Raw genomic sequence first — 21,812 nt, 5'->3', positions numbered from 1 at the left:
TGGGTTGTAGAGCCGTCTCATGCTACCACGAGTGTGAAAGCACAACCAACATTCAAAAGTGACCAAAACATCAGCCAGAAAGCATTGGTACTGAGATGTGGTCTGTGGTCCCCACCTGCAGAACCACTCCTTTATTGAGTGTGTCTTGATAATTGCCAATAATTTCCATCTGTTGTCTATTCCATTTGCACAACAGCATGTGAAATTGATTATCAATCAGTGTTGCTTCCTAAGTGGACAGTTTGATTTCACAGAAGTTTGATTTACTTGAAGTTATATTCTGTTGTTTAAGTGTTCCCTTTATTTTTTTTAGGAGTGTAGATATAATAAATTTAGAATTTTGGAAAATGAAGAAGGATTTACAGGCTTTAAAGCCCTAAATGTAACTTATTTTTAATGGATCTTAAAAGTACTTGAATATTGATGGCCTATCCTTAGGGTTGACCATTGATATTTCACTCTGCCAATTAGTGAAGCCCTGCATCCACTTTGTTGGTTACCCACACAGACATGCCCTGTATATCATTGTTGCAACTGACTACAGATCATCTCCACTCAAGTTTGAGTCATGGCCCTTTCTTTGGTGAGATACGTAGAGCAAGAACCACCACACCAATCAATTGCTAATGACCTACACCAAGAAGAAGCTATTGACATAAAAGTCATTGTCCCAGAGTTAAAAAGAAAATCAGGGACAATAAAAAAAGAGAGAAATAACTAAATTCCCACATTGTCAAAGCATCTGTAGACCTTCATTGATCTTTGGTTGTATGATGGCAGCAATAACAAGGCCAATCGTTGGCCTCAAGGATGGCGCTCAAAAGTTCAGCATGTGACCTTTGTGTGGAATGATTGGCTGCAGTGTTCATATGCTGGTAGGCCATGCCATTTCTATTATTCAGTAACCCCTTGTAAGGTGGCAGCTGGACAGGTCTTGGACAGGAGGTATGCGTCTACCACAGAGCCGATTCCTCACACCCTTTAAAGTCCCCCAAAACATCATCAATACTCAGAATCCAATCAATCCATTTAATTATTTTTGATAAATGTTGGACAACATGAGGGACAGAGATGTTGCTCTCCCTTACTGTAAGGAACTTTAAAAAAAAAAAAAATAGAAAAAAGACTACTCTTTAGCTTAGGTACTTTGCTTAACTAGTGAACTAGTGCCAAAGGCCTCATAGGGATTGATGTAACACTCAGAGATTAACAATGTTTTACTTGGTTTACTGCATGACATACAGTGAAGAGGTAGTAAATCATTGCACTTTGTTCAAGGCAATAGTGGCTTTATAAGCTCCAGGAATTTGGTGAGACTTTAGCTTTTTATTTTTAGATTGTACAGATTAATCATGAAGTAGATAAAGTGGAAAATACATATAGATTAACTGGAACAGTAACCATTTATTTTCTTTGAAATTAAGCAGTTGCAAAAACTGAATAACATAGAGAAAATAAAGTTTTGGAAAAGCAAGTTGAGTCTGGATGCAGAAAACAAGTCCAAGTCGATAAGGATGTTTACTTCAAATCTATGCATAGTGTGCAAGATGATCCAAAAATCATGAAAAAAAAGATTATTTTTGAAAATTACTTATAGGGATTGTTCAGCTTAAACAAATTGTACCTAAATGTGCTGAGATTAGCAAATTATACAACTTACTAATATAGTTCACATGTGAAAAATACATGGTTCTTCAGCTATAAGTTCTGGTCTTGGGTCTTGGCAGGTCCTCTTTCTGTTTGCGTCTGACATAGGACAGCGATTCGTATGTCAGCACATGACCAGAGTGTTGTGTGAAGGGGGCTGGTTGGCTGTTTGTTTCAATAGCTAAGACAGCCTCCTTCTACCTAAAATACACCTAAGTACCTAAAATATAAATTTCTAGACTATGCCCACACCTTTAGATCCAGAGCATCCATGCGGAGCCTTGTGTATAATATATTACTCCTGTCTTTTAGTCCATCTGCATAATATTTTTTTTTTTATATACTAGAATCTAGCATCTCAATTTTTTTTCTTCTCTTGCTCCAAAAAGTCTACAATATGTGTAATTTTTCTATAATCTTGTCCAGCTGCCTCTCACTGCAGTACTAGCTGGGAAGGCTCCTCAATACCAAAAAAAGATGCAACAGAGCTGGTGTTAAGGTTTTGGAAATAAAGGAGGGTTAATAAGCATTTTTACTTAATCAGAAAGGGTCAAGCTCTATCTATAATGGCTCACATGGGAAGACCCCAGAAATAATAGTTTATTAAAATATAACTTTTATTGAATTTAAGTAATAAAAAGGACTAACAACATATAAGACACACAGCAAAGAGGGATGATCTTGGACTATCCCTATAAAATTCTCACCTATGTTCCTGCCTACCAGCGGAAGTTGGCACCCTTGATATGTGACATTGGAGCCCCCGGCTCCTCGGCGGCTGTCCACTGCCAATGTCACATATCAAGGGTGCCAACCTCCGCTGGTAGGCAGGAACTTAGGTGAGAATTTTATAGGGATAGTCCAGGATTATCCCTTTTTGCTGTGTGTTTACATGTTGTTAGTCCTTTTTATTATTGACATTCAATAACCGTTAACTAAACGGGGGCCCACATTTGGTATTTCGTCTGTGAACTACCTATGAGTGACTCTTCTGAATGACTAGAGACAACCCCTTAAATTATGTTTGACACTCTACATGGAGCATTTTATATCCCTAATTGAAGTAGTACCCCACAACATATACAATGGGGTAACTTGAAGCTTGTGGCCCCAATCGAAAAACTCCAACAGGGCCGCCCCCAATTAATTACTGCAGGTCTTTAATAGTAATGGTATTTTCATATTGGCCAAAAGGACTTTTTAGGCCCTCTAGGCTCCAGGGCCTGGGAGAAATTGCACCTGAGCATATATTATATGACAATCATCCTTTAATTTACCAAGATTAAGAGCAACGTCTGTAGGAAAGAGTTTCACTTCTGATAAAAACCTGTCTAAAGTCTTCACGTCCAGAAGATTCCTTGGGTCCAGAAGATTCTTGTGGCCAGAATAACTTCCCAGTTCTTAAAACAGGTCCGAGATGGAATTAGAGTCATTCTGCTCACCGCATTGACTCTTCTGGCCTCATGATGATGTTCTCCTAAACATTTTTGCACTGGAGTGGAGTTTATTGGAGCTTCTTTGAGCTTAGTTTTGTGCCTTTACTTAGGAATTATAGAGCACCTAAGAACTGTACCACAATTTTTTTCTTTATTTAAAGGCATCAGGGCTACTTTCTCAGTGCTTTTACCCTAGAACTTATTCATTAGTGTTGTAATCTATCATCGATGATACTTACCGCTGTGTTATTCTTTCCTCAGTCATATGGCGGTTATGTAACATCCATGGTCCTTGGCCAGGGTACGGGACTGTTTAAATGTGGTATGGCTGTGGCTCCTGTTTCTAATTGGGAATTTTATGGTAAGCTAACCATCCTGTTATATGTAAATGACCTACAAAATCTACTGTATTGTGTCATTCTAATATAAGTTGTCAATAATCAATTTATCAAGGAAAAGGCAAAACACAAAATATTTGTAACCTGGGCTGGAAACAGTCCCTTATGATAAAGTGCCCCCCCCCCACATAGCATCTAGGGTAAAGAGGTGCAGTACTCCTATACATGATCTAGACAAGAGTAAACCATGATCACCAAAAGAGGATTATTTAAGATGAACAGGTGGAAGCCCAAAAGCCAAATAATAGTAGGTGTATGGCCCAACACGTGGCCAAAGATTGAATTCAAACGATTAACAGCAATTAAATGACTTGTAACAGTTTAGACACCATTAGTCATATACAAGAGATAGTACAGTATATATTCAATAATACCAAGGGAACAATCAGATAGTAAGGCTGAAACTAGGGAAAGCAGTATATAAGTAAGGTGCCAGAGCAAAAGAGACAGTTTATAATCTCTGTATTCCAAAATTCCCTTAGTATTGAACAGTTCAAAGTCAATAATCTGCCTTGCATGTCTCTGGGATTATATCTTGGTTATATTGGACAGATTTTAATCCTTGCAAGTTAAAAAGTTGACAGCAGGTGTTGTTGCTGTAGTAAAGTTTTTCGAGCTGTTGAAGGACTTCTACCAAGTTTAGAAGTTATCCCCTATTCCATGATTTAATAACTTTCCAATTGCTGTGGGTCATTCTGCTGGGACCCCAACCGATCAAGGCTCTTAACAGTCTGTATGAATAGAGTGGTGGTCAGTCATGAACCCTACTGTTCCATTAATTCTTAATGGAACACTGTAGATAGCTGAGATCTACATCCAGCTCACTCTCATTAAGACTGAATGTAGCCATAGTGCACATGGTCAACCACCACTCCTTTCACATGGGGCTCTTGAGCACCCTAGTTCTTGGCATTGATGGTGATCCCAACAGTTAAACTGCCTGAGGATAGAGTATAACTTCCAGAATTGGTGCAAACCTTTTAGGCTGCGTTCACACGTCGCATTTTTTTGCGGCGGTTTTTAACGCGTGATTTTACTGCGAAAACGCAAAAAAACCAGCATCCCATGCAATCCTATGGGATTCCACAATGCTATGCTAATGCTGCGGATTTTCCCGAGGCGGAATCGCAGCATGCTCATTATTTTGCGGAATCGCTGCAATTCTGCCCACATAGTAATGCATTGTTCTGCTTACTTTCCGCATGTAGCTATGCCCACCATGCAAAAAGTAAGCAGAACATTGGTGGATGATACCCACGGTCCGGAGGAGAGGAGACTGTCCTCCAGGCTGTGGGTACCATATCCCTGTAAAAAATAGAATTAAAATAAAAAAATCGGGTTATATTCACTTTCCGATGTCCCGCGCAGCGTCCCCAGGCTTCAGCGATACACGCGGCAGGCCCCGTTCCCAGTAATGCATTGCGATAATGACCTTTGCTGACGTCGCTTTCTCGCGATAGTGTAGCGGTCCCGCGAGACCGCGACGTCATCAAATGTCATTGCCGCAATGCATCACTGGGAACGGACCTGCCGGAGCATCGCGGGGGCCTGGGGACACTGCGAGGGACATCGGAAGGTGAATATGACCCGATTTTTTATTTTTTAAATTATTTTTAGCATTAGATCTTTTTACTACTGATGCTGCATAGGCGGCCTCAATAGTAAAAAGTTGGTCACACTAGTCAAACACTATGTTTGACGAGTGTGACCAACCTGTCAATCAGTTCTCCAAGCGATGCTACAGATCGCTTGGAAAACGCTAGCATTCTGCAAGCTAATTCCGCTTGCAAATCGCTAGTTTTTCCGCGGGAAAATCGCGGGAATTTAAAATGTGATTTTCCCACGGAATGGAATTCCGGAATTCTCGCGGTAACTTCCGCAGGAGTTCCGCTACGTGTGCACATAGCCTTAAAAGAGATTTTTATTCTTGGGGCTTGCCCACATAAGCGTTGAGTCTCTCAGTCAAGAGAATCGGCTCAATTATCCCAATGACACTCCGATCAAACTCTGATCCAAGTTTGAACAGAGTGTCAGCTTACTGTGATCCGATTCCCTTGGATGAGAGAATCGTAGCTTAAGTGCAGAGAAGATGGAGAACTTAATTTCTCCATCTTCTCCGTTGTCTGAGTCCACCTAAATTGGATTGCACAGTAACGACATCCGAGTGCAGTCGGACATTTTACACGCAGCCATAGACCTGAATGGGTGCATGTGATCCAATTTGCGGAGTCACTCGCATTTTTTCCACAGGCTGATTCGGTCTGTAGCAAAAAATACTGTCCCATAGTATAACATTGGTCCGAGTGTACGCCCCATAGTTATACGCTTATACAGTTCGCACACATGAACCCTTAAGGGAATGTTTTTTTTACTTTGAATAATCCTTTTATTCATTTATTTTTAAAGAGTATCATAGATTTATTCCCAAAATCATGTTATCCTCTATCCCCCAGTTATCCCAAGAGCTGAGCTATGAATCCTAAGAACAGTGATTTGCAGATTTTTCCTGCAGATTACTCAGCCTACCAGCATTAGGATCAAATATGATTAAATGATTATTACCAAGGTAGTAAGTTATTCCTATCCTTAGGATAGGGGTAAGTTGCTGATAGTTACAGGTCTGATAGCTGGGATCCCCAGCGATCCCAAGTACAGGGCTCTGCATTCTGAAAACAGGGATTTGTACAGATCTGTCTTGGGCCCCGGTCACAAGTACATGTTTGCGGTACGTGTTGCATCCTTTTTTCTTCAGGAATACTACACGTACCCTTTATAACCTATGGTGATCTTCACATGTCTGTGTTTCCAGATAGACTGTATGTCTGTGTGGACCACATGGAGACGTCCGTTTTTTCTGACAGCAAACAATGCAAGTCCATGAAAAACACGTACAGCACACGGATGGCATCCACGTGCCACTGCTGTGCCATACGTGTTTAACATTGCAAAGTATGGGAGAAGCTTTGTCATTTCATTCTCCTTTTATCCATACTGGTAGAACACGGATGGCTCACTAATGGCACACTGATAGAAAACACTGATGAACCCAGTATCGTTTTTTCACATATGTGTTTTATATGGACGTGTGGATAAAACATAGAGCTGTGCATGCTCAACCTCTATGCTTTGTCTATGGGACTCTTGAAAATAGCCAGGCTCCGGTCTTAGCTTTCTCCAGTTTTCTTATATGCAATAAATTGCACCGAGTTGAAGCATTTGCAGCTCTGCACCCTTCAAGATGGGGAAAGCGGTTCTGAAGGTACCTGGCAGCTGCTCACTCCTATGGTGAGATGATAGATCAAGAGATAAGGGAGTGTAAATATTTGGGTGGATGCCGGTTTTACTTCTCAGTAGAAGATTTGTTGGCACCAGTTAACCCATGTTTATAACTGCTTACTTTATCTCTTATGGATGTTTCTATATCTTTAAGAATTTTTGATTCCTAGTAGAGTTGTGTGTCATTAGGCAGTTAGGAAAAGTAGCTTGAAGAAAAAGTAATCTACCATAGTGCTATACTCTTCATGATATAATTTGGATTACTCTTTATTTAGAAATATTGTGTTCACATTTTATTTCTCTTTCTCATTCCATACAGCATCCATCTACACAGAGCGATACATGGGGCTTCCAACCAAAGCAGACAACCTCCAAAATTATCAGGTATTTGGGAATAGAAAGGCGGCAGGATGGCTTAGCTTGTGAGTTTGGGAATTTTAGGTAAGGTTGGCAACAAACCCTGGTGATTCACTGAGAAAAGACGTCACTAGACATTAAAACCACCGGAATCGGTAATGACAAGCCAGATCGGAGGACCGTCATTAGTCCTTAATAAAATTTTAGGAATTGCTTGTATAAGCTGCACATGACTAATGAAAAAATATACAAGGTACATACTTTTTGAAACTCCTGCTGCTCTCGTTCAGAAGTTATCATCAGAGTCCCCCGCTAGCTTTTTATTACAAGGGCACCCTCATCGCGAGGGTGCAGCGGTGATATCAATATTTACAGACCCTCACCACTCCAGCCATAATGAGACAAGCACGTACCGATCTTTTATTTCTAGCAATATGCAGCTTAAACAGATGTCTTCCAAGACTCTAGTCTTTAATGATAGTAAGGCAGGTGATAATGGAGTTCTCCACAGATGTCAGCCATACCAATTGGCCTCCATTCACACATTAAAGATTTCACAGATTATGTTTTCAGTTTGTGCCAAGATTCATCTCAAATGTAGTTTCCGCAACCCCATGCCATGGATTATGTTTAGTCAAAGAAATAATTTTCCAGTTACCTTTTCTGCAAGGAAAAGCTGAGGATTAGTCTGAATAAATGACACACTCACTGCAAACTTCTATAGAAGAAATCCAAGCGTCAGTGTCAGATTCATACCACGTAAAGGCATGTTGAGTTTTAATGCCAACGTGTCAACTGAGCGTAGTTTAGTTGTTTCGCACATAGGCCTCGATTCATCATCTACAGTCATGGCCAAAAGTATTGAAACCCCTGCAATTCTGTCAGATAATACTCAGTTTCTTCCTGAAAATGATTGCAAACACAAATTCTTTGTTATTATTATCTTCATTTAATTTGTCTTAAATGAAAAAACACAAAAAGAATTGTCCTAAAGCCAAATTGGATATAATTCCACACCAAACATAACAAAGAGGGTGGACAAAAGTATTGGCACTGTTCGAAAAATCATGTGATGCTTCTCTAATTTGTGTAATTAACAGCACCTATAACTTACCTGTGGCACCTAACAGGTGTTGGCAATAACTAAATCACATTTGCAGCCAGTTGACATGGATTAAAGTTGACTCAACCTCTGTCTTGTGTCCTTGTGTGTACCACATTGAGCATGGAGAAAAGAAAGAAGACCAAAGAACTGTCTGAGGACTTGAGAAACCAAATTGTGAGGAAGCATGAGCAATCTCAAGGCTACAAGTCCATCTCCAAAGACCTGAATGTTCCTGTGTCTACCGTGAGCAGTGTCATCAAGAAGTGTAAAGCCCATGGCACTGTGGCTAACTTCCCTAGATGTGGCCGGAAAAGAAAAATTGACAAGAGATTTCAACACAAGATTGTGCGGATGTTGGATAAAGAACCTCCACTAACATCCAAACAAGTTCAAGCTGCCCTGCAGTCCGAGGGTACAACGGTGTCAACCCGTACTATCCGTCGGCATCTGAATGAAAAGGGACTGTATGGTAGGAGACCCAGGAAGACTCCACTTCTTACCCCGAGACATAAAAAAGCCAGGCTGGAGTTTGCCAAAACTTACCTGAAAAAGCCTAAAACGTTTTGGAAGAATGTTCTTTGGTCAGATGAGACAAAAGTAGAGCTTTTAGGGCAAAAGCATCAACATAGAGTTTACAGGAGAAAAAAGAGGCATTCAAAGAAAAGTACATGGTCCCTACAGTCAAACATGGCGGAGGTTCCCTGATTTTTTTGGGTTGCTTTGCTGCCTCTGGCACTGGACTGCTTGACCGTGTGCATGGCATTATGAAGTCAGAAGACTACCAACAAATTTTGCAGCATAATTTAGGGCCCAGTGTGAGAAAGCTGGGTCTACCTCAGAGGTCATGGGTCTTCCAGCAGGACAATAACCCAAAACACACTTCAAAAAGCACTAGAAAATGGTTTGAGAGAAAGCACTGGAGACTTCTAAGGTGGCCAGCAATGAGTCCAGACCTGATACCCATAGAACACCTGTGGAGAGATCTAAAAATGGCAGTTTGGAGAAGGCACCCTTCAAATATCAGGGACCTGGAGTAGTTTGCCAAAGAAGAATGGTCTAAAATTCCAGCAGAGCATTGTAAGAAACTCATTGATGGTTACCGGAAGCGGTTGGTCGCAGTTATTTTGGCTAAAGGTTGTGCAACCAAGTATTAGGCTGAGGGTGCCAATACTTTTATCCGGCCCATTTTTGGAGTTTTGTGTGAAATGATCAATGTTTTGCTTTTTGCTTCATTCTCTTTTGCGTTTTTCATTTAAGACAAATTAAATGAAGATAATAATACCAAAGAATTTGTGCTTGCAATCATTTTCAGGAAGAAACTGAATATTATCTGACAGAATTGCAGGGGTGTCAATACTTTTGGCCATGACTGTATATTCTCTACGTCACTATTGTCTTGTGGTATTAGTTGCCATTTTTGGCACCAAATTAATCGAAATGTTGCACACAATTCCTGAATTTGTCGAAAAGTAAAAAAAACGGGCTCTTTTCCTGTCTTGAACTGCTTTTGCGTCTTGTGGCACTAAAAGTAGCAAAAATTACGTCAAATTGCTGACATGCTCGAAAATACACCAAGGGGAACTGGATTGAAAGTTCGCAAAATTTTGAGACTTTTTAAAAAAGTTACAATTGATGATTCAACCAATTGCTAAACTCCACCCTCAATGCGGAAAACCAAAAAAACAGGAGAACACATATGAAACAGACGTAAAAAGTAGCAAATATAATAATTAATTAGGGTTTAAACAAAAAAGGTGCAAAAATCACTTGTGGCCATTGTGTAAAAGAATAATAAAAAAAATGAGTTGAATATCTGTAATTTTTTCCACAATTTTGGCCCGATTCATCAAAACTTTGAAAAGTTGCATGATTTTGGTGCAGCTTGCGGTTGTGTTAAAATTATACGACGTTTGGTGTTCTCCTCAAAATTTTTGGCCACATTAATCAACGCCAGTCTTGACGTATTGGGCCCTATTTTTCTGAAAAATTAGCACTACATTCTGTGTTGTTTTTCCCGCAAAGTGACACCTCAGTGGAACTTGCCAGGTCAATGCCAATGCTGTATGGTGAACTTTACAGACCAACCCCAGCACAGACTTGAACTGCAAGGGTCTGTTTTCCCACTGGAAATTGTTTCTTCAGAGAGGAAGAGGACTAGAACTCTAGTGCCACCTATTGGAAGTAGCAATCCTAAAAGTCAATGTCGACCCTTTAACGAGCCTTATTACATGACTTAGGATAAGAGCCAAGCCAGAATCTCAATTTGCAGACACTGTGTTTCAGGGTACTGCCCCTCGTCAGTGCAAAGTGTGAGATTTGGTTTGGCTGTGTGAGAGGCGTCTGACCGATATCCAAGAAGTATTGTTTCTCCTTGCGGAGAATGACATGCTAAGCATGCCGAGATGAGTAGACTTAAAGCAGCAATACTCCTCTGGGAATTATGCAAATTGTCTCTTCAGAGAGGAAGAGGACTAGAACTCTAGTGCCACCTATTGGAAGTAGCAATCCTAAAAGTCAATGTCGACCCTTTAAAGAGCCTTGTTACATGACTTAGGATAAAAGCCAAAACCAGAATCTCAATTTGCAGACACTGTGTTTCAGGGTACTGCCCCTCCTCGGTGCAAAGTGTGAGATCTGGTTTTCTGGTTTGGCTGTGTGAGAGGCGTCTGACCGATATCCAAGAAGTATCATTTCTCCTTGCTGAGAATGACATGCTAACCATGCCGAGATGAGGAGACTTAAAGCATAAATGCTCCTCTGGGAATTATGCAAATTGTCTCTTCAGAGAGGAAGAGGACTAGAACTCTAGTGCCACCTATTGGAGGATTAGAGGATTCCCACTGGAAAAACGCAGACAATCGACAGAGAAATGCAGCGGCAATTCCACATTTTAATATGCTGTTTGAATTGTTTTCAGTGCATTTTTTCATGCTTTATTTACTGCTCAACATCATTGATCTCAATGGGGAAAAATGCAGAAAAATTTGACGTGCTGAATTTTTAAGAAAAAGCAATGTCATACAATGCAAACGGATATGGAAAAAAAGCAAAAGTGCGAAGTGTGAACAAACCTTAAATGCGTCTCTTCTGATCTTATCTGCTCACAATAATATGCCATTTTTAATCCTGCCACATGCAAAACATCCGTCCAAAGTCAACGAATCGGCTTACCGTAATCAGTGGAAAAAATTGTAGTGTTCTAATCGAAAGTTTCCAAAGGCAAATTAAAGTGTGGTCAAAAATAGATAATTTTATAGACTTGCATAAGAGTTAATGCCATCACCAAACACAAAGCCTTTTTATATTAGTTGTGCATCAGAAATCACGTCTAATGAATTACTGCTTCCTTTTTTTTCAGAATTCAACGGTGATGTCCAGGGCAGAGAATTTCAGGAAGGCAGATTACCTACTCATTCACGGAACGGCAGATGGTAGGTGCTATCTAGAGCCAATCTACAGGGCAAACAATCAGGCAGAATCAGAGAATAACTTTGTTTGATTAGCAATAAGCACACTACTTAGTTTCTGATAGACACTAGAACATAAAAGTGTTCATGCCATACCGGTTCTCAAGCTGTGATGATGATGCTATCGTTTTTATCAATAGTCATCTTGCCCTAATGCATCATGGCTAAACCGTCAAATATTTATCCATTTTTAGATATGGTAAGCAAATATATTTGATTATGTGTTTCCTCGTAGATAATGTACATTTCCAGCAAGCTGCTCAGATTTCCAAAGCTTTGGTTGATGCCCAAGTGGATTTTGAAGCAATGGTAAATTCCCATATATTAAAGATGTTATGTCAAGTCTATAATTTATTGCTGGTAGATGGTGATGCAATATAATGTTTCTGAATGGGGTAACATATCAGTTACGAGTAGGGATGAGTGAGTATACTCGTTGGTCTGGTTTTTCCGAGCATGCTCGGGTGACCTCCGAATATTTTGGCGTGCTTGGAGATTAAGATTTCGTCATCTCAGTTGCATGATTTGCAACTTGTAGACAGGCTGAATACATGTGGGAATTCCCTAACAAACAGGCATTCCACACATGTATTCAGGCTGTCTAGCAGTCATAAATCATGCAGCTGAGACGACGAAAACTAAATCTCCGAGTACGCCAAAATACTCGGAGGACACCCGAGCATGCTTGGGAAAACCCGAGTAACGAGTATACTCGCTCATCACTAGCTATGAGCCAAATAGTGCCATATACAGGCCCATTATAGCGATTCATTCATCATATTTAAAGGAAGTCAGTGCGTATACAGATGCAGCGTACATGAACATGATATTACTAATTGAATACGATGTGGTAGGTGTTAAAGTTTTTCACATCTCTGCCATATGGTACTTTAGGGGAATAGACAAAGTTGGCTGAATTTTGGAACCCTGTTTGCATTTATTGGACTTTTCTGCAGGGTGCCTTAAGCTACGTCAGAACCAGAGAGTCAGGGACAAGGAGAAAATCAGATCCAAGTGCGCAATCGATGATAACCGATACAGAATCCACGAGGTCAACCAGAATCAAAGGTTGAGTCAGGCAGTCCAGTAACCATTTGGCCAAGTCAATGAATACACATATGAAGAAATATTACCAATTGTACGTGATACACAAAAAGAAAGCACAGAATAACAAATGTGCAAAAATACCCTGCAGTAAAAAATATGACAATAATCAGCAAGTGCTGGTAAAAAGATGACAACAAATACAGGGTATTTAGTCGATACGTTTTTTTGCAAAAAAATGTATACCGAGCCACTCCACCTCATCAATTGTACATGATGCAGCAGATTTAAAAATAAAGTTTGCCTCATCTGTTAGATAGGGAACCAAGTTGGGTGCAAGCGCAGTTTCAGGGTTGTAGGATTCTCTGTATAGGCTCTCTGGTAGCATCAGAATCAGAGAGCCAAGAAGAAGGTCAAAATCAGACCCCATGCATCGTCAAAGACAACTGAGTTAAAATCGTGGAGATCAATCAGAATCAAAGGCAGAGAAGTCCAGAACCCAACCGGCCAACTGGCCAAATCAGTGTATATACAGATGTAGCATTATATAACGTGACATTTCCAATTGCAATTGCATATCATGTGATTCAATCAGATTTTAAGTTAAAGTTTGCCTCATCTGTCAAATGTAGACCCAAGTTGTCTGGGTTCTGAAAACCCTGTTGCAGGGTTCTGAACTTGTCTGCAGAGGCCCCCAGGTTGCATCACAACCAGAGTCAAGAGTAACAACAAAGTCGGATTCAGATTCCAAGAGGTGAACCAGAAACAAAGGCAGAGAGGAGTCAGGCAGTCCAAGTGTCAAACCGGTGACAGCGCCCAGGGTTATTTAAGGAACTGGTCAAGAATACAGCAAGTTCAGAACACATGATAACATGGGGATTTAAATTGAGCTGATTGGCCTCCAATCTTTGTCCTATCATTATCCGGTCAGCTACACCTGGATGTTTGTGACAAAGCAATAATCTACTTTAACTCTTGACCCATATTCCAAATGTTATGTTTTTGACAGAAGGTAACAAAGAGTTTGGAAGCTATCATCCGCACTTATATCGTATATAAAAAGGCACCAAAACTTCCAGTTTCATTAACAGTTATTGAAACTTTAAAGCAAACTAAAGTGAGATCTAGAACCCAGATTTGCCAAGATCTGTTGCACTTTATCCACCATTGGTACCTCTAAAAGTGAAAAATCCCCCTTAGTTTTTCTACTCATACCAAACATATAAATTAAATCGTAATCAGCACATCGGAAATGATAGATTAAATGGTCCAAGGAATTATTTCCCCATCAAACATGTTGCGACAGCAACAAAACATTTAACCAAATCTAAACCATATGCCCAATACTCGGCAGACGGAAATTATATCATATACTTCTATCTAATAGTAAATCACATGCTTGCTAAATCAGTTCCACACTATTACTGTATGCCATATAATAGACTTTCTGTATAGTGATGACACTGGGAAGTTATCTTGAACCCAAGAGACGTTCCCAAACCTTGAGATCCAGTCAGTGTACATGTGAATGCATTTTACACAGTTATGGCCTCTGGTACTGGGATTCTGCAGGAACGTGGTTGGCTTCTTCTTATCTATCACAGATCTGGATATACTACACATTACGACCAGTAGCATAGGGTTATGTACTGTGCTAACATCTATGGTTCTTCTAATGTCATCTATTTTTATTATCTTTTTATCTCCAGTGGTACACAGACAAGGATCACTCAATTGGTGGATCCGGAAGAAAACATCTATACAATCACATGACTCACTTTCTTAAGAAATGTTTTTCTTTGTCATGAGTTATAGTCACTGACACCCCCTCCCCAAATATATTATATTTTTGGATGTTCGCTAATTTGACAAATGAATAATTCACTGTATGGACAGATCTTCAGGACGCCTTCCCTGTGTCAATTTTCTTTGTTTTGATGTTCCCATTGTCTTACACCATACGACTCAGATAATAGAATTATGTATATGGTCAAAAACTACTATTTCTGCTAAATAAATAATATAAACCAGGTGTGAGATGTGTTTTTTTTATACAGAGTAAAAGTTAATTTCTTGGATTAATGAAAAACCATCACAGTTTTACATGAATTTTCTGTCCTGGTCCTGTGAAAAAAGATAGTTTTAAATGTGATACTGTTTACCTTTAGTTAATAAAATTCCACTAAGTTTCAGTCTGCAATCTTTATTATTTTTCCACCCCCTTGACATGCAGTGTTCATTCTAATCCAATTTTCAGATTTTTCTCTTGTGGGAGTGTTCCTCCCAGTAATATAGGCTGGATTTGAGGTCTGTGTGTGGCCAGGGTGCTGCTGTCTTCTTTTGCTTTTATGTAGCTCCAATACTGTGATTATTATCTTCCCATGCACTTTTCTCCCTGTCTATAGCCTATTCTCTGGTCATTGATCTTTAGATAATTTCCCGCCTTTCCAGTGCAGATCTCCGCATCCCTCCTGTTATCTCTAAGACTGAGAATAGGGATGGAGAGGAAAGAGCTATCTGGAGGAGGAGCGCTAACAGATTTCTATTACTTTTTGCAGAGCACTAAGTTAGATAATGGACTTACAGATATTGTACTGCAGCAAAACAGAAGAATTATTTAATGAAAAATTTTAAGAAAGTTGCTCATCCTTGCATTATTGAAAAAAAGTAGGCAATTAAAAAATTATTATTTGCAAAGGTGGACAATGGTATTTAAAGGGGTTGTTCGGTCAAAATCAATAACTCTGCAGTCACTCGGCCAGATTCGCTCTATGTATGCACTTGTATGGAGAGAGGCCGCGCACTCTAATCAGAAATGACCACTGGACGGCATCCTCACCAGTCGGGACACGGCCTGACAGGCTCTGGCCGGGAATATGTATATCGCTTACATACCTTCCGGTGCCGGCTCCGAAACAAGCGAATCCCTGCAGTGTACAGTGCTTGTGTTGGGGGGATTCATAAGTCTGAAGTCACACAGAGTGACTGCAGAGTTATTGATTTATACAGGACAACCCCTTTAAGCTGTTCATACACATAAGAACAAAAAGTCAACTAAAGTAACTGATGTTGGCCATTTTGGCTGCCCATTGTTTGAAAATCTTATCCAAACAATTGTTCAGGATGGCTGACAGCAGCCTGTTGGGAACTGCCAGGTTGGAAAATTTCAGCCAATCTTGTGTTTGTCTTCATCTGCCAAATTTGGATGATAATTCAGCACTTTGTAGAAGTCCACTGCAATTTTACTTTTTAATTGGCTGCCAGATTGGCCATTTTTTTTTCTTACATGTTATTGGCAAGATCATTTGTATAACAGATCTCACAGATGATTGATTGGCCAAATGGCCCACCTGATTATTATGTTATGTTGGATTTTGGAGAATAAATTCTTAAAACACATTTCTTTAGAAGATTAAAGCTTTCCAACATGTCCCAGCTGTTGGAGCTCCAGCGGTGAGTTAGATACTTCTAATCCTGTGGATAGGGGTTAGCATACTTTCTTGGGACTAATGCTTTGACATCAGTTTTTGCGCAATTCAACACCAAAGAAATGAACTGGAACAGATATTGATATAAGTGTAGAGATTCACGCTGTGGTTATTAACAAACATAACCTAGAATAAAACCAAAATGAGTAAATACCCTGCCGTAAGTAAATAGTACTGTACATGTAAATAACATGTGGTACCTAGTTGACACTGTTTTGATCAAAAAAGCATATAAGCAATCCCACTGCAACAAGGTGACCCACTCAGGATAGTCCTATCTCTAAAGTAAAATCTCTCTACGTGCCAACTGGTCTCAATAGATGCGGGCAGAGCAGGACCCAAGTCTGTCGGTATAAACACCTGTCTGTGGAAAGCTACACAAACTAAAAACACGGGTCCTGCTCTGTCCTCTTCTATTGAGATTGTCTTCTATTGAGGTTGTCTGGCCCATAGATAGGTTAACTTTAGAGATAGGACCATCCTGAGTGGGTACAGCTTGTCTCGTTGGGATGGCTTTTACAATTTTTTTTATCAAAACAGTGTCAACTAAGTACCATGTGCGATTTACAGGTACAATAACTACTTACTGCAGGGTATTTATTTATTTTATTTTTTTACTCTAAGTTATCTTTATACAATTCAGATGACAGTTTATGTTTAATTCCCCTGCAGTGCTGCCACAGGAAAGATTGACTTTTAAACCATATCCATTGAAGTTAAAGAAGCACTCCTCCTCCTATCAAAGTCTTTATCCTCTTAATATATTGCAATCATAATATTACATAGCATGTACTTACAATTGCTCATTTTGCCTTTCTACCCAGCTAATTCTTCTCTTTTCCATTAGGTCTATGACCTCACGTGATTCAAAATTGACTAGCTGAATCCTTCTAAGCTAATTGTAGAAACAGGAGGTCAATTTTCCCTGCGTGACTCATGAGTCACTTCCAAAGTCCCTGGCAGGGGGAGGAGAGAGCAGCTGGGTCAGGATTTGAAAAGGGGAATGATAAATGCAGGAATAAGAGACTTCCTGTTTCTACATAGAGCAGAGAAAAGAGAAGAATTAGCTGGGTAGAAAGGCAAAATGAACAATTGTAAGTACACAGTACTATACAATGGGATGATTGCAATATATTAAGTGGATAACATTTTGATGGGAGTGCTCCTTTAATATAATGCATAATGCACAGGCATATGCCGGCACACGCCTTATATTGGTAGTAGGAAACCAAAATTGTCCACACATTATTCATGCAAATGGACTACCATTTATCTGGGTCAACCCCTAGCAATAAGGTAAGGGACTTAGGTCAGTATAGCTGTTTTTCAGAAAGTAACCATCTACTGTTGTGCTACCAATTGACACAACATCTGTATATGTGGCAACGTACACTGATTGAAGCCGGTTCTGTCGTCCTCTGGTACCCCTTTCAAATGGAGCCTCAGGAATGGCAAACAATCACTTGCAATGACGTAACTCTAGCGTTGCCTCTACTCCCTCCTATTCATTGTAGACATTGGAGAAAGTATTAGTCCAAAAGAAGAACTGACTTTATTTGGATATAAATGGCCACAAGTTTCGGCTCATTCAAGAGCCATCATCAAGTATCCAGAATGAAGACCTGATGAATGCTCTAAAATGATTTGAACCACGTTGCTTCTTATATCCAGACAAAGTCCATTCTATATCTTGTAATAATATCTTCTCCAATGTCTATAATGAATGGGGAGTAGATTTACAACATCAGAAGTGTTTTGGCATCTCCAGCGATTATTGCCCGAAAGCTTAAAGGGGACCTTGGCCATATTAGGCTGCCATGTTTAAAACTAGCATTTTACGGAGATGGAACTGTCCTACTATTTTCCTAAATGGCACACAAATATTGTGTTTTTTGGTAATGGCAATTAACACGGAGTATTGTAGACTTAAATATAACCTGCTGTATTCATAATATAGCAGTGATTGATGTCTGCCATATACACGGAGGTGTGATGGAGTGGGGAAACACGATGCCTGATGAGTACAGCGGAAACATAACCATATTAGTTATTGTTGATATGTTAGAATAACTGCATTAATTTAGGAAAATAGTACAATCAGCCCTCCATTCATATTGTACCCTAACTGGTATTACCTCCATGTTACTCCACGCACTACTACCGATTACTAGAATACGCAATCTGGAGGGTGCTATGGTTTTGTCACATTATACCCTCTTGAATCACGTTGACAGCTGAATATCATATGGTCTCTCATGTTGCACAGAAATGAATATAATGCTGTATTAATGGAGGATGTAAGAGAATACACTGCAGAAGAATGACTCTGATGAATAATATTACACTGTCCATGACACCTTTTCACAATCAATGCAGCTCAATGATCAACTGATTGCAGGAGGTCCATTTGGGGAAGTTGCCTCCAGTCAGACATTTGTGCGTTTGGTAAATGATGGCTACTAAAATGAGAGAAAAATCTGTGCAATAAATTGATGAACTGGATAAACACAAGCAGAGTCGCTAATATTTAGCACGCATCGCTCCACTCCAACATATAGCGGAGTTCCCAAGTATGAGACTCCCTTACATGATGTCCATGTGCCCTTTAATGGAGGTTTGAGATATTCCTTTTGAATAATTCTTTACAGTAATTATTATCATTAGAGATGAGCGACTCTGCCTTTTTTCGGGTCGAGTCGGGTTTCATGAAACCCAAGTTTCTCAAAAGTCGGGTAGAACGAAATCGGCCAATTATCGTGAAAAGTCGAAGGCCGACTGAAACACGAAACCCAATGCAAGTCAATGGGGAAGAAAAGTCAGCAGTGAGTGGAAGACAGGAAACACACCTACAGTGCCCATTTTAATGCCAAAAACATAAATTCTTATTACTTAAGCTTGTCAACCTTAATTTACTTTATAATAATATTTAGGCATTGAAAACTGGGGGTTATTTGGCTAAAGTTGTGGTGGGGGTAGGGCTGGCTCCAGATTTTCGTGGGCCCAGGGCCAAAGAGTGTCAATGGGCTCCTTTAAAACATGCTACAATTCATGATCCTCTGATACGGCAGAGAAATAGCGGTATAGTACAATGAAAAATACTTCACTTCTTACATCTCATCTCCATACAGTATATGATGAGCTCCACATAATGCTACAGTATATGTTGGTCCCCATGGATGAAGCTCCACTGTCTTATGGGCCCAAATAATGCTCCATACATAATGGGCCCCATTTCTAATGCTCCAGTGTATAATGGGCCCTGTAAATGCTGCTCCAGTGTCTGATGTCCACCTTTGGAATGCTCCAGTGTATGGTGGGCCTCAAATATCATTCTCCAGAGTATAGTGCTCCCCAAAAATAGCTGCCCCAACATTGAAAACAATTGAATAAGTCTCCTCGCTAGGGAATCCCTGTACTGGTCTGGACTCCTCATTGTCCCCATCTTCCATCTCACTGCACTTGGACTGTTTAGGCAGAGGGCGTACAGACGTGATGTCATCGTGCTCTCTGACCAGAATGTCACTGTCAGGAAACGCGGAAGACGTAACGGCGGTGGAGCAGGGAGAGGTAAGTATTTCAACTTTGCAAGAGCTGTGATCCTGAGCAAGCAGGGGGGCCCACTCGTTGGTGACGGCACTGGCACAGGGCCCCTCATAGTACACCGGTGTGTCTTACGGCGGGTGTAAACCCCCACCATCAGAGACATTTGATTCTACTATGAGGGACCTTGTGCCAGTGCCGTTGCCAAACAGTGTTCCCACCCACCTGTCCAGGGCAACGGCACTCGCACGGATGCGTGCGCCAGGTGGTGACCCCTGCACTTTGGGAGGTGGAAAAATTGGCATATGTTGATGTTGGACATTCAGCAGCTGCAAATGGAGTAATTGGAGAAGTCCGCGGAAGAGGAGGACAAAAGCAAGCCATTTTTCTGGCAACCTACGTGTAAGCAGGGAATAGTGGGACAAAATCCTTTGAAACCCATGCATGGTTCATTTTAATGAAGGTTAGATCATCAACATTTTGGGTCGACAGACGGGTCCTTTTTTCTGTCAGGATTGATCCAGCAGCACTGAATACTCGTTCAGATAACACATTAGCAGCAGGGCAAGCGAGCTCCTGTAAGGCATATTGTGCCAATTCAGCCCAGGTGTCAAGTTTACTGGTCCAATAGTCAAAGGGGAATGACCAGTGAGGGAGAACATTGATATGGGAGGAGAAGTAGTTTGTTACCATAGTTGACAACTGCTGTCTCCTGTCACTTTCGATCGATGCAGTATTACCAGTCGTGTGAGCGGTACTGGAAAAATCAGTCCACAGCATGGTCTTGAAACCCCTGTGTCCAACGCCACTTCGGCTGTGTGCACCATGAGCACCTCTTTCATGTTGCCACCTACGGCTAGTTGGAAAAACATCAACGCCGCTGTGTGCTGGGAATGCCTCAAACAAACGGTTTACCAGAGTTGCTTGTTTGTTAGCCAATATTAGCTCTAGGTTCTCCTGTGGCATGATGTTTTGGAATTTGCCTTTATAGCGTGGATCCAAGATGCTGGCCAACCAGTAGTCGTCATCATTCATCATTTTGACAATGCGGGGGTCCCTTTTTAGGATCTGCAAGGCATAATCAGACATGTGGGCCAATGTTCCAGGTGTCAATGATGCACTGCGAGTGCTGGGTGGAGGAGCACTTAATAATAATAATAATCTTTATTTATATAGCGCCAACATATTCCGCAGCGCTTTACAGTTGAACAGCACTTTCTGGCAAATCCACATCCCTCCAGTCACGCACAAACCCTGTACCTGACCTTGCCACGCCAACATTTTTTCTTGCCCCCTGAGAAGCATCCTCCTCCCCAAAATAATCATCACCATCATCCTCCTCCTCCTCCTCTTCCTCTTCTTCCTCCACCTCATCCACGAGACTTCTCTGATCAGAAAATGGCTGACTGTCATCAAGGCTTCCCTCCTCCTCTTCCTCGGCTGCAGACGCCTGCTCCTTAATGTGCATCAAAGTTTGCATGAGCAGATGCATAAGTGAGATGCTCATGCTTATGATGGCGTCGTCTGTGATTACCAGCCGTGTGCATTCCTCAAAACACTGAAGGACTTTACAGAGGTCTTTCAGCTTTGACCACTGCACACCAGACAACTCCATGTCTGCCTGCAAACTGCCTGGCCGTGTATCCTATCACAAATGAATTACAGTCTGCCTCTGTTCGCACAGCCTCTTAACCATATGCAGGGTGGAGTTCCACCTTGTTGCAACGTCGATAATTAGGCGGTGCTTGGGAAGGTGGAGCAATCGCTGCAGCTTCTGCATACGACTGGAGTGTACGGGCGACTGGCGGATGTGCGAGCACAGTCTTCACACCTTATGGAGCAGGGGTGTTAACTCCGAATAATTATTGAGGAAGTACTGCACCATCAGGTTCAAGGTGTAAGCCAGGCAAGGTATGTGTCTGATTTTTGAAAGGGCTATGGCTGCCACAAAATTCCGGCCGTTATCGCTAACTACCTTGCCTGCCTCAAGATGTAGACTGCCCAGCCATGACTCAGTTTGTCGCTGCAAGTAGTCAGCCAGTACCTCCGCGGTG

General features: G+C 40.9%; 1 protein-coding gene across 1 annotated transcript in view; it reads left to right on the top strand.

Annotated features, from left to right (window-relative positions):
• The window catches only part of LOC141049358 (prolyl endopeptidase FAP-like), a 146,288-nt gene extending 131,526 nt beyond the window's left edge, over positions 1-14,762 (top strand). The window contains exons 22-26 of the mRNA XM_073545738.1: positions 3,345-3,444; positions 7,077-7,141; positions 11,578-11,650; positions 11,922-11,995; positions 14,440-14,762. Of these exons, the coding sequence (XP_073401839.1) occupies positions 3,345-3,444; positions 7,077-7,141; positions 11,578-11,650; positions 11,922-11,995; positions 14,440-14,538 (411 nt within the window). The 3' untranslated portion in view covers positions 14,539-14,762. The remainder of the gene's footprint in view (positions 1-3,344; positions 3,445-7,076; positions 7,142-11,577; positions 11,651-11,921; positions 11,996-14,439) is intronic.
• The last annotated feature ends 7,050 nt before the right edge of the window (positions 14,763-21,812 follow it).

Source organism: Dendrobates tinctorius, unplaced genomic scaffold (genome assembly GCF_039654945.1).
Source record: "Dendrobates tinctorius isolate UK_male_01 unplaced genomic scaffold, ASM3965494v1 ptg000143l, whole genome shotgun sequence".
Classification (NCBI taxonomy): Eukaryota; Metazoa; Chordata; class Amphibia; order Anura; family Dendrobatidae; genus Dendrobates; species Dendrobates tinctorius.
Note: the sequence above shows the minus strand (reverse complement) of the source record. Positions and strands in the feature narration are given on the sequence as shown.